At 43.3% G+C, this 17,034-nt stretch overlaps 1 protein-coding gene across 3 annotated transcripts in view; it reads left to right on the top strand.

Annotated features, from left to right (window-relative positions):
- LOC109910201 (NEDD4-binding protein 3-A) overlaps positions 1–17,034 on the top strand; it is a 57,255-nt gene that overhangs the window by 26,195 nt on the left and 14,026 nt on the right. For 2 of the 3 annotated variants that reach the window (XM_031797630.1, XM_031797631.1), the window contains exons 2-3: positions 15,573–15,865; positions 16,505–16,683. In XM_031797630.1, coding sequence (XP_031653490.1) covers positions 16,564–16,683 — 120 coding nt within the window. In that variant the 5' untranslated portion in view covers positions 15,573–15,865; positions 16,505–16,563. The remainder of the gene's footprint in view (positions 1–15,572; positions 15,866–16,504; positions 16,684–17,034) is intronic. The other variant, XM_031797632.1, reaches the window with a different exon arrangement.

Here is a 17,034-nt window from a genome sequence, read left to right as displayed (position 1 = left end):
TAACAGCAGCAGCATATCATTGTGTTAGTCCTGTAGTCACATTAACAGCAGCATATCATTGTGTTAGTCCTGTAGTCACATTAACAGCAGCATATCATTGTGTTAGTCCTGTAGTCACATGAACAGCAGCACCATATCATTGTGTTAGTCCTGTAGTCACATTAACTGCAGCATATCATTGTGTTAGTCCTGTAGTCACATTAACAGCAGCACCATATCATTGTGTTAGTCCTGTAGTCACATTAACAGCAGCACCATATCATTGTGTTAGTCCTGTAGTCACATTAACAGCAGCATCATATCATTGTGTTAGTCCTGTAGTCACATTAACAGCAGCACCATATCATTGTGTTAGTCCTGTAGTCACATTAACAGCAGCATATCATTGTGTTAGTCCTGTAGTCACATTAACAGCAGCATATCATTGTGTTAGTCCTGTAGTCACATTAACAACAGCAGCATATCATTGTGTTAGTCCTGTAGTCACATTAACAGCAGCACCATATCATTGTGTTAGTCCTGTAGTCACATTAACAGCAGCACCATATCATTGTGTTAGTCCTGTAGTCACATTAACAGCAGCACCATATCATTGTGTTAGTCCTGTAGTCACATTAACAGCAGCAGCATATCATTGTGTTAGTCCTGTAGTCACATTAACAGCAGCAGCATATCATTGTTTTAGTCCTGTAGTCACATTAACAGCAGCAGCATATCATTGTGTTAGTACTGTAGTCACATGAACAGAAGCAGCATATCATTGTGTTAGTCCTGTAGTCACATTAACAGCAGCATATCATTGTGTTAGTCCTGTAGTCACATTAACAACAGCAGCATATCATTGTGTTAGTCCTGTAGTCACATGAACAGCAGCGGCATATCATTGTGTTAGTCCTGTAGTCACATTAACAGCAGCGGCATATCATTGTGTTAGTCCTGTAGTCACATTAACAGCAGCAGCATATCATTGTGTTAGTCCTGTCATCACATTAACAGCAGCATATCATTGTGTTAGTCCTGTAGTCACATTAACAGCAGCAGCATATCATTGTGTTAGTCCTGTAGTCACATTAACAGCAGCATATCATTGTGTTAGTCCTGTAGTCACATTAACAACAGCAGCATATCATTGTGTTAGTCCTGTAGTCACATTAACAGCAGCATATCATTGTGTTAGTCCTGTAGTCACATTAACAGCTGCATATCATTGTGTTAGTCCTGTAGTCACATTAACAGCAGCATATCATTGTGTTAGTCCTGTAGTCACATTAACAGCAGCATATCATTGTGTTAGTCCTGTAGTCACATTAACAGCAGCATATCATTGTGTTAGTCCTGTAGTCACATTAACAGCAGCAGCATATCATTGTGTTAGTCCTGTAGTCACATTAACAGCAGCATATCATTGTGTTAGTCCTGTAGTCACATTAACAGCAGCATATCATTGTGTTAGTCCTGTAGTCACATGAACAGCAGCACCATATCATTGTGTTAGTCCTGTAGTCACATTAACTGCAGCATATCATTGTGTTAGTCCTGTAGTCACATTAACAGCAGCACCATATCATTGTGTTAGTCCTGTAGTCACATTAACAGCAGCACCATATCATTGTGTTAGTCCTGTAGTCACATTAACAGCAGCACCATATCATTGTGTTAGTCCTGTAGTCACATTAACAGCAGCACCATATCATTGTGTTAGTCCTGTAGTCACATTAACAGCAGCACCATATCATTGTGTTAGTCCTGTAGTCACATTAACAGCAGCAGCATATCATTGTGTTAGTACTGTAGTCACATGAACAGAAGCAGCATATCATTGTGTTAGTCCTGTAGTCACATTAACAGCAGCATATCATTGTGTTAGTCCTGTAGTCACATTAACAACAGCAGCATATCATTGTGTTAGTCCTGTAGTCACATGAACAGCAGCGGCATATCATTGTGTTAGTCCTGTAGTCACATTAACAGCAGCAGCATATCATTGTGTTAGTCCTGTAGTCACATTAACAGCAGCAGCATATCATTGTGTTAGTCCTGTCATCACATTAACAGCAGCATATCATTGTGTTAGTCCTGTAGTCACATTAACAGCAGCAGCATATCATTGTGTTAGTCCTGTAGTCACATTAACAGCAGCATATCATTGTGTTAGTCCTGTAGTCACATTAACAACAGCAGCATATCATTGTGTTAGTCCTGTAGTCACATTAACAGCTGCATATCATTGTGTTAGTCCTGTAGTCACATTAACAGCAGCATATCATTGTGTTAGTCCTGTAGTCACATTAACAGCAGCATATCATTGTGTTAGTCCTGTAGTCACATTAACAGCAGCAGCATATCATTGTGTTAGTCCTGTAGTCACATTAACAGCAGCATATCATTGTGTTAGTCCTGTAGTCACATTAACAGCAGCATATCATTGTGTTAGTCCTGTAGTCACATGAACAGCAGCACCATATCATTGTGTTAGTCCTGTAGTCACATTAACTGCAGCATATCATTGTGTTAGTCCTGTAGTCACATTAACAGCAGCACCATATCATTGTGTTAGTCCTGTAGTCACATTAACAGCAGCACCATATCATTGTGTTAGTCCTGTAGTCACATTAACAGCAGCACCATATCATTGTGTTAGTCCTGTAGTCACATTAACAGCAGCACCATATCATTGTGTTAGTCCTGTAGTCACATTAACAGCAGCATATCATTGTGTTAGTCCTGTAGTCACATTAACAGCAGCATATCATTGTGTTAGTCCTGTAGTCACATTAACAACAGCAGCATATCATTGTGTTAGTCCTGTAGTCACATTAACAGCAGCACCATATCATTGTGTTAGTCCTGTAGTCACATTAACAGCAGCACCATATCATTGTGTTAGTCCTGTAGTCACATTAACAGCAGCACCATATCATTGTGTTAGTCCTGTAGTCACATTAACAGCAGCAGCATATCATTGTGTTAGTCCTGTAGTCACATTAACAGCAGCAGCATATCATTGTTTTAGTCCTGTAGTCACATTAACAGCAGCAGCATATCATTGTGTTAGTACTGTAGTCACATGAACAGAAGCAGCATATCATTGTGTTAGTCCTGTAGTCACATTAACAGCAGCATATCATTGTGTTAGTCCTGTAGTCACATTAACAACAGCAGCATATCATTGTGTTAGTCCTGTAGTCACATGAACAGCAGCGGCATATCATTGTGTTAGTCCTGTAGTCACATTAACAGCAGCGGCATATCATTGTGTTAGTCCTGTAGTCACATTAACAGCAGCAGCATATCATTGTGTTAGTCCTGTCATCACATTAACAGCAGCATATCATTGTGTTAGTCCTGTAGTCACATTAACAGCAGCAGCATATCATTGTGTTAGTCCTGTAGTCACATTAACAGCAGCATATCATTGTGTTAGTCCTGTAGTCACATTAACAACAGCAGCATATCATTGTGTTAGTCCTGTAGTCACATTAACAGCAGCATATCATTGTGTTAGTCCTGTAGTCACATTAACAGCTGCATATCATTGTGTTAGTCCTGTAGTCACATTAACAGCAGCATATCATTGTGTTAGTCCTGTAGTCACATTAACAGCAGCATATCATTGTGTTAGTCCTGTAGTCACATTAACAGCAGCATATCATTGTGTTAGTCCTGTAGTCACATTAACAGCAGCAGCATATCATTGTGTTAGTCCTGTAGTCACATTAACAGCAGCATATCATTGTGTTAGTCCTGTAGTCACATTAACAGCAGCATATCATTGTGTTAGTCCTGTAGTCACATGAACAGCAGCACCATATCATTGTGTTAGTCCTGTAGTCACATTAACTGCAGCATATCATTGTGTTAGTCCTGTAGTCACATTAACAGCAGCACCATATCATTGTGTTAGTCCTGTAGTCACATTAACAGCAGCACCATATCATTGTGTTAGTCCTGTAGTCACATTAACAGCAGCACCATATCATTGTGTTAGTCCTGTAGTCACATTAACAGCAGCACCATATCATTGTGTTAGTCCTGTAGTCACATTAACAGCAGCAGCATATCATTGTGTTAGTCCTGTAGTCACATTAACAGCAGCACCATATCATTGTGTTAGTCCTGTAGTCACATTAACAGCAGCACCATATCATTGTGTTTGTAAACTATTTCGATATATGCAGACCTCAGTAAAGCCATGTTCAACCCACCCAGGAGTTCAGAGGTAGACCTATCTTGTTTGTGTAGTGTGGTGTAGTGTGGTGTGATAGGTGTGGTGTGATAGGTGAAGGGGTGAAGTCACATTCCCTACATTTCTGAGTGGTAAAGTAGTGTTAACGAGAAATCTAGTCATTGTACACAGGTCCTACAACCCGTAGGCTCGTCTGTGAGTCTGGCCCTAAAACCGGTTTGTACTGTAACAGAATAGTTTCCTGTCCTCTAGGGTTTCCAACACACTGACAGTGTCATTGCATTTTGGTACACCAGAATTACATTCATTTCCAATGTAAGGCCTTGCAGCGTTGCAGAGGCAGTTACTTTGCATTCGGTGTGGTGGATACTTAGGACTTATCGAACGTATGCATCAAACTGTATGTGTAGACGGCTTGACAGAAATGGTAGCAGAAGGGGAATGTTGATCTTTTGTTACATACATATCCAGATGATGCTGTCAGAGTGTTGGAAGCATAATACCCCTAAACTGAGACATGAGACAGCAGAAATGTTTCCCTAGAACTAGTGGACGATTCCCCTGAGTTCTGTTCTCTCTCTCTTTCTCTCTCTATCTCTCTCTCTCTCTCTCTCTGTATCCCCCCCTCTCTCTCTGTGTGTGTATCCCCCCTCTCTCTCTGTCTCTCTCGCTCTCTCTCTCTCTCTCTCTGTATCCCCCCCCTCTCTCTCTCTCTCTCTCTGTATCCCCTCTCTCTCTCTCTCTCTCTCTCTCTCTCTCTCTCTCTCTCTCTCTCTCTCTCTCTCTCTGTATCCCCCTCTCTCTCTCTCTCTCTCTCTCTCTCTCTCTCTCTCTCTCTCTCTCTCTCTCTCTGTATCGCCCTCTCTCTCTTACACAGTTCTTTGTGGATCTGTGTAATCTGAGGGAAATATGTGTCTCTAATATGGTCATACATTGGACAGGAGGTTAGGAAGTGCAGCTCAGTTTCCACCTCATTTTGTGGGCAGTGTGCACATAGCCTGTCTTCTCTTGAGAGCCATGTCTGCCTACGGCGGCCTTTCTCAATAGCATGGCTATGCTCACTGAGTCTGTACATAGTCAAAGCTTCCTTAATTTTGGGTCAGTCACAGTGGTCAGGTACTCTGCCGCTGTGTACTCTCTGTTTAGGGCCAAATAGCATTCTAGTTTGCTCTGTTTTTTTGTTAATTCTTTCCAATGTGTCAAGTAATTATCTTTATGTTTTCTCATGATTTGGTTGGGTCTAATTGTGCTGCTGTCCTGGGGCTCTGTGGGGTGTGTTTGTTTGTGAACAGAGCCCCAGGACCAGCTTGCTTAGGGGACTCTTCTCCAGGTTCATCTCTCTCAATGTGATGGCTTTGTTCTGCATGCAGAGTCTCAATTTGGTGTTTGTCCCATTTTGTGAAGTCTTGGTTGGTGAGCGGACCCCAGACCTCACAACCATAAAGGGCAATGGGCTCTATGACTGATTCAAGTATTTTTAGCCAGATCCTAATCGGTATGTTGAATTTATTGCCTTGTATCTCAGATCGTTCACAGCTTTGTGGAAGTTACCTGTGGCGCTGATGTTTAGGCCAAGGTATGTATAGTTTTTTGTGTGCTCTCGGGACCTTTTTTGGAACACCATTATTTTGGTCATACTGAGATTTTCTGTCAGGGCCCCGGTCTGGCAGAATCTGTGCAGAATATCTAGGTGCTGCTGTAGACCCTCCTTTGTTGGGGACAGAAGCACCAGATCATCAGCAAACAGTAGATGTTTGACTTCATATTCTTATAGGATGAGGCCGGGTGCTGCAGACTTTTCTAGTGCCCGCGCCAATTCGTTGATATATATATATATATATTTTTTACCTTTATTTAACTAGGCAAGTCAGTTAAGAACAAATTCTTATTTTCAAGGACGGCCTAGGAACAGTGGGTTAACTGCCTGTTCAGGGGCAGAACGACAGATTTTGTACCTTGTCAGCTCAGGGTTTGAACTTGCAACCTTCCGGTTACTAGTCCAACGCTCTAACCACTAGGCTACCCTGCCGCCCCATATGTTGAAGAGGGTGGAGCTTAAGCTGCATCGCTGTCTCACCCCACGGCCCTGTGGGATGAAATGTGTGTGTTTTTGCCCATTTTAACCTCACACTTGTTGTTTGTGTACATGGATTTTATAATGTTGTATGTTTTACCCCCAACACCACTTTCCATCAGTTTGTATAGCAGAACCTCATGCCAAATTGAGTCGAAGGCTTTTTTAAATCAACAAAGCATGAGAAGATTTAGCCTTTGTTTTGGTTTGTTTGGTTGTCAATTAGGGTGTGCAAAAAGCCAATTTGACATTTGCTCAGTACATTGTTTTCATTGAGGAAATGTACGAGTCTGCTGTTAATGATAATGCGGAGGATTTTCTCTCTCTCTCTCTCTCTCTCTCTCTCTCTCTCTCTCTCTCTTTCTCTGTATCTCTGTAAAACATTATTAAGTAAAACATCAGTCAAATGCCATCAATCAATGTGTGTGTGTGTGTGTGTGTGTGTGTGTGTGTGTGTGTGTGTGTGTCCGTACGGTGTGTGTTTGCGCCGTCAGATAGTAATCAATAGATGATTCCAGCCTGGTCATGGAGCCCTTCTCCCTGGTTAACCCCTGTCTCGTTAGTACTGTTCTCTGGCATCCAATAATTCAGTTGGATTCCACAGAGATCATGCTCAGCCTGGACCACAATGGTCAAACACTGCAAGGATCCATCAATAATTCCAACAATATAATTTGAATATGTGTCAGTGTGTCTGAGAAAGAGTATCAATTGAATGTTCTTTATTGGCTTGGGAAACATATGTTGACATTAACAAAGCAAATGGGTATAGCTGGTGTGTGTGTGTGTGTGTGTGTGTGTGTGTGTGTGTGTGTGTGTGTGTGTGTGTGTGTGTGTGTGTGTGTGTGTGTGTGTGTGTGTGTGTGTGTGTGTGTGTGTGTGTGTGTGTGTGTGTGTGTGTGTGTGTGTGTGTGTGTGTGTGTGTGTGCGCTTCTGTCTCCATGCAGCAGTGTGCCTCTCGTCTAGTCTGTGTTTACTTGTAAGTTCTCTCCAAATTATCCAGTACCACCTCATCTCTTCAGTACCACCTCATCTCTCCATCAGAATAGTTCCAGTACCACCTCATCTCTCCAGCAGAATAGTTCCAGTACCACCTCATCTCTCCAGTACCACCTCATCTCTCCATCAGAATAGTTCCAGTACCACCTCATCTCTCCAGCAGAATAGTTTCAGTACCACCTCATCTCTCCAGTACCACCTCATCTCTCCAGCAGAATAGTTCCAGTACCACCTCATCTCTCCAGTACCACCTCATCTCTCCATCAGAATAGTTCCAGTACCACCTCATCTCTCCAGCAGAATAGTTTCAGTACCACCTCATCTCTCCAGTACCATCCCATCTCTCCATCAGAATAGTTCCAGTACCACCTCATCTCTCCAGTACCATCCCATCTCTCCATCAGAATAGTTTCAGTACCACCTCATCTCTCCATCAGAATAGTTCCAGTACCACCTCATCTCTCCAGCTGAATAGTTCCAGTACCACCTCATCTCTCCAGCTGAATAGTTCCAGTACCACCTCATCACTCCATCAGAATAGTTCCAGTACCACCTCATCTCTCCATCAGAATAGTTCCAGTACCACCCCATCTCTCCATCAGACTAGTTCCAGTACCACCTCATCTCTCCATCAGAATAGTTTCAGTACCACCTCATCTCTCCAGTACCACCTCATCTCTCCATCAGAATAGTTTCAGTGCCACCTCATCTCTCCATCAGAATAGTTTCAGTACCACCTCATCTCTCCATCAGAATAGTTTCAGTACCACCTCATCTCTCCATCAGAATAGTTCCAGTACCACCTCATCTCTCCAGCAGAATAGTCCCAGTGTGGACTTGAACAAGCCTTGCAATAGAGCCTGTATCTGGAGAATCGGGCCCATTGAGCCTCAGCTATATTGAAGCAGACAGTTCCGTGGGGAGTCTGTATAGAAAGACTGCTGTGTTGTAATTATCAGCTATAAGACATAGTAGGCTGTTCTGACCCTGATATTACACATTAATAATTATGGGTTCTATTTTACATATTTTTGACAATATAATATTACACATTAAGAATGATGGGTCCTATTTTACACAATAGAGGCAATTTATTACATGACCAAGTAGGATACAGACACATACCAGGCTGTCATGTCATCCTTCACATTCAGTAAATGGAAAAAGGATTTATGACAGTATGTACGTATGTCTGTTTTGTGTCCCAAATGGCACCCTATTCCCTATATAGTGCACTAGTTTTGACTAGAGCCCTATTGGTGAATAGGGTGCCATTTGGGATGCAGTCTATGTCTCCCATCTACTCTATAATGACTAACCTGCTGATTAGAGGGTTAGTGCTGTGTTCTGATCTCTCCTGCTGTGCCCTGCAGCACTACACAGTCAGTATACAGACTCAGTCATTACACCATTAGACACTGCTCAACCATCTGTCGGCCATATTACATCTGAGCGGACTAACTCTGATGCAGGGTAGATATGTGTGTTACTCTGATGCAGGGTAGATATGTATGTTACTCTGATGAAGGGTAGATATGTATGTTACTCTGATGCAGGGTAGATATGTGTGTTACTCTGATGCAGGGTAGATATGTATGTTACTCTGATGCAGGGTAGATATGTATGTTACTCTGATGCAGGGTAGATATGTATGTTACTCTGATGCAGGGTAGATATGTATGTTACTCTGATGCAGGGTAGATATGTATGTTACTCTGATGCAGGGTAGATATGTATGTTACTCTGCAGGGTAGATGTGTATGTTACTCTGATGCAGGGTAGATATGTATGTTACTCTGATGAAGGGTAGATATGTATGTTACTCTGATGCAGGGTAGATATGTATGTTACTCTGATGCAGGGTAGATGTGTATGTTACTCTGATGCAGGGTAGATGTGTATTTAACTATGATGCAGAGTAGATATGTGTGTTACTCTGATACAGGGTAGATATTAGAGGTTGACCGATCATGATTTTTCAACGTCGATGCCGATTATTGGAGGACCAAAAAAGCCGATACCGGTTAATAATAATAATGACAATTACAATAATACTCAATGAACACTTATTTTAACTTAATATAATACATCAATAAAATCATTTTAGCCTCAAGTAAATAATGAAACATGTTCAATTTGGTTTAAATAATGCAAAAACAAGAAGAGAACAAGTGTTGGAGAAGAAAGTAAAAGTGGAATATGTGCTGTGTAAGAAAGCTAACGTTCCAGTTCCTTGCTCAGAACATATGAAAGCTGGTAGTTCCTTTTAACATGAGTCTTCAATATTCCCAGGTAAGAAGTTTTAGATTGTAGTTATTATAGGAATTATAGGACTATTTCCCTCAATACCATTTGTATTTCATTAACCTTTGACTATTGGATGTTCTTATAGGCAATTTAGTATTGCCAGTGTAACAGTATAGGTTCCGTCCCTCTCCTCGCTCCTCCCTGGGCTCGAACCAGCCACACAACGACAACAGCCACCCTCGAAGCAGCGTTACCCATGCAGAGCAAGGGAAACAACCACAGGCTCACAGCGAGTGAAGTTTGAAACGCTATTAGCGCGTGCTAACTAGCTAGCCATTTCACTTCGGTTACACCAGCCACATCTCGGGAGTTGATAGGTTTGAAGTCATAAACAGCGCAATGCTTGACACACAACGAAGAGCTGCTGGCAAAACGCACGAAAGTGTATGTTTCCACACCTGCTTCTGCCTACCACCGCTCAGTCAGATACTTGTATGCTTGTATGCTCAGTCAGATTATATGCAACGTAGGACACACTACACTGATAGTAATATCATCAACCATGTGTAGTTAGTTAACTAGTGATTATGATTGATTGTTTTTTATAAGATAAGTTTAATGCTAGCTAGCAACTTACCTTGGCTTACAGGCACTCTCCTCCGGGAGTGCAACGAGAGAGAGGCAGGTCGTTATTGCGTTGGACTAGTTAACTGTAAATTTTAATCCCCCGAGCTGACATGGTAAAAATCTGTCGTTCTGCCCCTGAACAAGGCAGTTAACCCACTGTTCCTTGGCCTTCATTGAAAATAAGAATGTGTTCTTAACTGACTTGCCTCGTTAAATAAAGGTATTTTAAAAAATGTACAATTTATTTAATTTTTTTCGCAAATCGGCGCCCAAAAATACCAATTTCCGATTGTTATGAAAACTTGAACTCGCCCCTAATTAATCAGCCATTCCGATTAATCGGTCGACCTCTAGTAGATATGTATGTTACTCTGATGCCTAACAAGGTTCTCTGACATCACTTTTTACCACAATAGAAACAGTTATACTTCCAAATATACAAAGAGGAAAATCTCATTTTTATAGAGCTGAAGTTTTCCATGTACACCTCTAATGTGACATCCACTGTCATTAATTACAGCTCCAGTATGTAATTTCCTCAGGTTGTGAGTGACAGCTGGCAAAGAGGAGTGCCTTGCTGAGTCAAACCCCTGTGGACCCTCAGCATCTCACAGCAGGCTGGCTGGCAGCGTGTGCCTGTGCGTGTGTGAGAGGGAAAACATATCAGTGTGTGTGGGGCTGGTTTAAATGTGACCCAGAAAGCAGGCTATGCTACAGTTTTCCCACTAATGTGAACAGGCTTTGAGTCTGTGTATAAACCAGGCGTTGAGTCTGTGTATAAGCCAGGCGTTGAGTCTGTGTATAAGCCAGGCGTTGAGTCTGTGTATAAGCCAGGCTTTGAGTCTGTGTATAAGCCAGGCTTTGAGTCTGTGTATAAGCCAGGCTTTGAGTCTGTGTATAATGAGTCTGTGAATAAGCCAGGCTTTGAGTCTGTGTATAAACCAGGCGTTGAGTCTGTGTATAAACTAGGCGTTGAGTCTGTGTATAAGCTAGGCATTGAGTCTGTGAATAAGCCAGGCATTGAGTCTGTGTATAAGCCAGGCTTTGAGTCTGCGTATAATGAGTCTGTGAATAAGCCAGGCGTTGAGTCTGTGTATAAGCCAGGCTTTGAATCTGTGTATAAGCCAGGCTTTGAATCTGTGTATAAGCCAGGCTTTGAGTCTGTGTATAAGCCAGGCTTTGAGTCTGTGTACGTGGGTAATGGACGTGTCTGAGCTGGTGTTGTGTAAAGCATCTCTGGAATTTGTCCGATCTCCTCTCTCTGCTTCAGTCTGTCTCAGACAGCAGTAGTGACCTGGCTAGTAGTGGTTGACTTTCCCCAGTTCAAGTGGATGTATAAGTGTTTAACCTGGGTGTTATTTTCACAGACAGACACTTAGGAGGGTCAGTCAGGTGTTTATTATATCATAGTGGACGTCCAACAGCAATGAAACGTTCTTCAATGCGTTTCATTTATTTAACTGAACACTTTCTCATTTACAGCAATGACTTGAGGAATAGTTACAGGGATGAATGAGCCAATTGTTAGCTGTGGATGAATAGGTGACCATAATGGTATGAAGGCCATATTGGGAATTTAACCAGGACACCAGGGTTAACACCCCTACTCTTATAATAAGTGCCATGGGATCTTTAGTGACCACAGAGAGTCAGGAAACCTGTTTAACATACCATCCGAAAGACAGCACCCTACACTGGGCAATGTCCCCAATCACTGCCCTGGGGCTTTGGGATATATATACACTACCGTTCAAAAGTTTGTGGTCACTTAGAAATGTCCTTGTTTTTGAAAGAAAAGCAAAAACAAATGTCCATTAAAATAACATCAAATTGATCAGAAATAAAGTGTAGACATTATTAATGTAGTAAATGACTATTGTATCTGGAAACGGTTAATGTTTTATGGAATATCTACATAGGCGTACAGAGGCCCATTATCAACAATCATCACTCCTGTGTTCCAATGGCACATTGTGCTAGTTAATACAAGTTTATCATTTTAAAAGGCTAATTGATCATTAGACAACCATTTTGCAATTATGTTAGCACTGCTGAAAACTGTTGTCTAATTAAAGAAGCAATACAACTGGCCTTCTTCAGACTAGTTGAGTATCTGGAGCATCAGCATTTGTGGGTTTGATTACAGGCTCAACATTTGCCAGAAAGACCTTTCTTCTGAAACTAGTCATTCTATTCTTGTTCTGAGAAATGAAGGCTATTCCATGTGAGAAATTCTAATTGGCCTCCTACTGGCCCGCCTCCCATCCAGGACCAACCAGGATCCACCCTGCTTAGCTTCAGAGGCAAGCCAGTAGTGGTATGTAGTAGGGTGGTATGCTGCTGACTCAATTTCAATCTTTCAGCTTTGAAACGTCTTCTCCTCTAGTAACAAACAAATGAGACAACAGACTGCAGTGCGTCACCGTTTGGTAGAGAACATAGCCTAACCTCAACCTAATAATCCGTTTTTACTTCTACCTATAGCTCCCCACCAACTGAACTTTGATGTTCTGTTCATGTTTGCCAAAGTTGACACCTTTGAAACGAAAATAACACAGTTTGTTACGAACATAAATCAATGTTGTAGCTTTCAATTAACCTTCCAAGTTAATTAGAAGCTGTGTGTGTGTGTGTTTGTGTTTGTGTGTGTGTGTGTGTGTGTGTGTGTGTGTGTGTGTGTGTGTGTGTGTGTGTGTGTGTGTGTGTGTGTGTGTGTGTGTGTGTGTGTGTGTGTGTGAGAGAAAATGATAGTCCACTAGTTCTAAGGAAACATGTTATAGCGGTAGTAGAGGACAGGGGACTGTTCTGTTACAGTACAAGCTGGTTTTTCGGGCCAGACACAGACGAGCCTACAGGTTGTAGAGAGAGAGAATATGAGTGTGTCTGTGTGTGTCAAGGACCCTGCCTTGGGAAGCCGATGGGTGTAAATCTGTGTTTGCCTCCTGGCTTGCCCAGTAGAGGCCAATTACTGAAAACAACTGGACGGAACATTTATCCAGTCCACACAAGATTTGTGGCCAAGGCCTAAAATGATTTTTTACCCTACCACCTACCCCCTCAAGTTATTGCATCAGTAGACATCAGTAACACACACACACACACACACACACACACACTCCATCAACGAGCACAGGGCTTGGATCATTACTTACTTTGGTATTGACATTCTAAACCTGGTAGCTTTTCCAATAGGAGATCTCACAGCTTCTCCCTCCCTCCGTCCACGCTTCTCTCTCTCTCTCTTTCCGTTCACACTTCTCTCCCTCCGTCCACGCTTCTCTCTCTCTCTCTTTCCGTTCACACTTCTCTCCCTCTGTCCACACTTCTCTCTCTCTCTCTTTCCGTTCACACTTCTCTCCCTCTGTCCACGCTTCTCTATCTCTCTCACCCTCCCTCCATCCATGCTTCTCTCTCTCTCCCTCCTTCCGTCCACGCTTCTCTCTCTCTCTCTCTCTCTCTCTCTCTCTCTCCCTCGGTTCACACCTCTCTCTCCCTCCCTCTGTCCACACTTCTCTCTCTCCCTCCCTCTGTTCACACTTCTCTCTCTCCCTCCCTCCGTCCACACTTCTCTCTCTCCCTCCCTCCGTCCACACTTCTCTCTCTCCCTCCCTCCGTCCACACTTCTCTCTCTCTCTCTCCCTCCCTCCGTCCACACTTCTCTCTCTCTCTCCCTCCCTCCCTCCATCCACACTTCTCTCTCTCTCTCCCTGCCTCCGTCCACACTTCTCTCTCTCCCTCCCTCTGTTCACACTTCTCTCTCTCCCTCCCTCCGTCCACACTTCTCTCTCTCCCTCCCTCCCTCCGTCCACACTTCTCTCTCTCTCTCTCCCTCCTTCCGTCCACACTTCTCTCTCTCTCTCTCTCTCCCTCCCTCGGTTCACACTTCTCTCTCTCTCTTTCTCCCTCCCTCTGTCCACACTTCTCTCTCTCTCTCCCTCCCTCCTTCCGTCCATACTTCTCTCTCTCTCCCTCCTTCCGTCCACACTTCTCTCTCTCTCTCTCTCTCCCTCCCTCCGTTCACACTTCTCTCTCTCTCTCTCTCCCTCCTTCCGTTCACACTTCTCTCTCTCTCTTTCTCCCTCCTTCCGTCCACACTTCTCTCTCTCTCTCTCTCTCTCTCTCTCTCTCTCTCTCTCTCTCTCTCTCTCTCCCTCCCTCCGTCCACGCTTCTCTCTCTCTCCCTCCTTCCATCCACACTTCTCTCTCTCTCTCCCTCCCTCTGTTCACGCGTCTCTCTCTCTCCCTCCCTCCGTCCACACTTCTCTCTCTCTCCCGCCTTCCGTCCACACTTCTCTCTCTCTCTCTCCCTCTCTCCGTCCACACTTCTCTCTCTCTCCCTCCCTCTGTTCACACTTCTCTCTCCCTTTCTCCCTCCCTCTGTTCATGCTTCTCTCTCTCTCTCCCTCCTTCCGTTCACACTTCTTTCTCCCTCCCTCCGTCCACACTTCTCTCTCTCTCTCTCCCTCCTTCCGTCCTCGCTTCTCTCTCTCCCTCCCTCAGTCCACACACACACACACACACACACACACACACACACACACACACACACACACAGTTACATAACAGGCTTCTGGTGGTGCATATGTTATCTGCTCCTCTTCCCCAAGAGGCTCTCACACACACACACACAGACACTCTACCCACACACTACACATACATACTACACTCTACATCTGTGATCTTCTCTTTTAGCTTACTTCTCATTTTTATAATTAAAAAAATGCATGAGATGTCTCTGGCAGGAGGTTGATGCATTATTTGGGATTTTGAAGTGTTAATAACTAGGAAAGTGTTTTGGTTCTTTGAGAAGCTAGTAGTTGAGCGTGGTTGAACCATACGGTTGTGTTGCTGTGTGGCTTTGCACTATGGGACTCATTTATTAAGACTAGATCACAGCTTAGGTGGGTTTATTCTAAAGGTTTTAGGTGGGTCACTGACTGCACAAAACTGCCTCGGGACACACACACACAGCTGATCACAGAGGAGCCACATGTCAAGTCACGCTCTGAGAGAGGAGATATGAAGCCAGACAGGGAAAAATACAGGAGGAGTATGACTGGAATGCACATCAACAACAGACTGGTAACTAGGGGAAAGGCTACGGGGAAATACTGAGGAAGACAGAGGGAATGGGACCGACAGACAGACAGACAGACAGACAGACAGACAGACAGACAGACAGACAGACAGACAGCTGAAGACATACTGTAAACAACTTGGTCTTGGATAAGATGGTTTATTGTCAAAGAGATAAGATATTACAGACATAAGATATTACAGAGATAAGATATTACAGAGTACAGTTAGAAGGTGAATAGGAAGTTGTCATGGTGATAATGGTTTATGATATTTTACAGGGTTCTGAATCAGATGACAGTTGGTTTATATCCATTCTCTGTTTTTCAACCTCGTTCTTCCTCTTCTCTCCTCTACCTCAAGAGTTCCCTGCGGGGCCACCCTGTCCTGTAACCAATGGCAACATCGGTCCAAACCCTTCCTCTGACCCGCAACCCCAGCAAGACATTCCGTGATCCCATCCCGACCCCTACCCGGTCCACAGCCCTATTGGACCGGTTCAGTATGGGTAGTGTAGGCAGCCTAGTGGAGCGCCCAGACGCGTCCCCAGCTAAAGGCAGCCGGGCCGTGCCCCAGGTGGGACCCAGGCAGACCAACAGGATATTAAAGAAAGGTTTCAACCAGAGAGAGTTGCTCAACTACCTCAACATTACCAGGTTAGTGAGCTCTCTGATGCTCTTAAAATGGCTGCCGTGTTTCATCAACATCACCAGGTTAGTGAACTCTCTGATAGGCACAAAATGGCTGCTGTGTTTCATCAACATCACAAGGTTAGTGAACTCTCTGATAGGCACAAAATGGCTGCTGTGTTTTATCAACATCACCAGGTTAGTGAACACTCTGATAGGCAAAAGATGGCTGCCGTGTTTCATCACCCAGATGGGTTTTATAGTAGAGAGTCTATGTATTCCATAAAGTGCAGACAAAGCAGTACAGAGTTGTCTGTTTCAAATAGGAGGCATTAATGATGCTCTTGGGTAATAACATCACCTGTGATTCTATAGTGGTGGTAGTGCTACTGCCACACACAGTGAGCTGGTAGGAGGTTTTGACTATATTTGGGAAGTAGGCTATTACAATATAGTTGTAGCTTGATGAAATCAAAATCATTTTCATTTGTTTCAAGTTTTAATATCACATGCCTCAGTACAGTGAAGAACCTTTCTTGCACACTCAAATATAAATCATTTTCATAACAAGCTGTTATCGCTCAGGAGAACAGGTTATCAATTGACTTGATTGGTTATCAAATGACTTGAAACCTGAATGAAAACCTTTATAATGATCCCCACCAGGAAAGAGGCCAAAGCGGGGTAGCGGCCCAGGCAGCAGTAGGAAGGACATCTTCTCCAGCATGCAGTCCATGAAGAGAGAGCACGGACATGAGGAGGAACACATCAAGATCTACCACAAAGACAGAACTGAGGTGGGCGTGTCAAAGAACTCACTGCCCATTAGAGAGAAATATGAGAAGGTAAGAAGAATAATGATATCCCTGGGACAACATATAGGGTTGATATCCCTGGGACAACATAATGTATAGGGATGATATCCCTGGGACAACATATAGGGATGATATCCCTGGGACAACATATAGGGTTGATATCCCTGGGACAACATATAGGGATGATATCCCTGGGACAACATAATGTATAGGTATGATATCCCTGGGACAACATATAGGGATGATATCCCTGGGACAACATATAGGGATGATATCCCTGGGACAACATATAGGGTTGATATCCCTGGGACAACATATAGGGATGATATCCCTGGGACAACATAATGTATAGGTATGATATCCCTGGGACAACATATAGGG

This window comes from Oncorhynchus kisutch, linkage group LG19, assembly GCF_002021735.2.
Source record: "Oncorhynchus kisutch isolate 150728-3 linkage group LG19, Okis_V2, whole genome shotgun sequence".
Taxonomy (NCBI): Eukaryota; Metazoa; Chordata; class Actinopteri; order Salmoniformes; family Salmonidae; genus Oncorhynchus; species Oncorhynchus kisutch.
The sequence above is the reverse complement of the archived record's forward strand: the minus strand, read 5'-3'. Positions and strand labels throughout refer to the sequence as shown.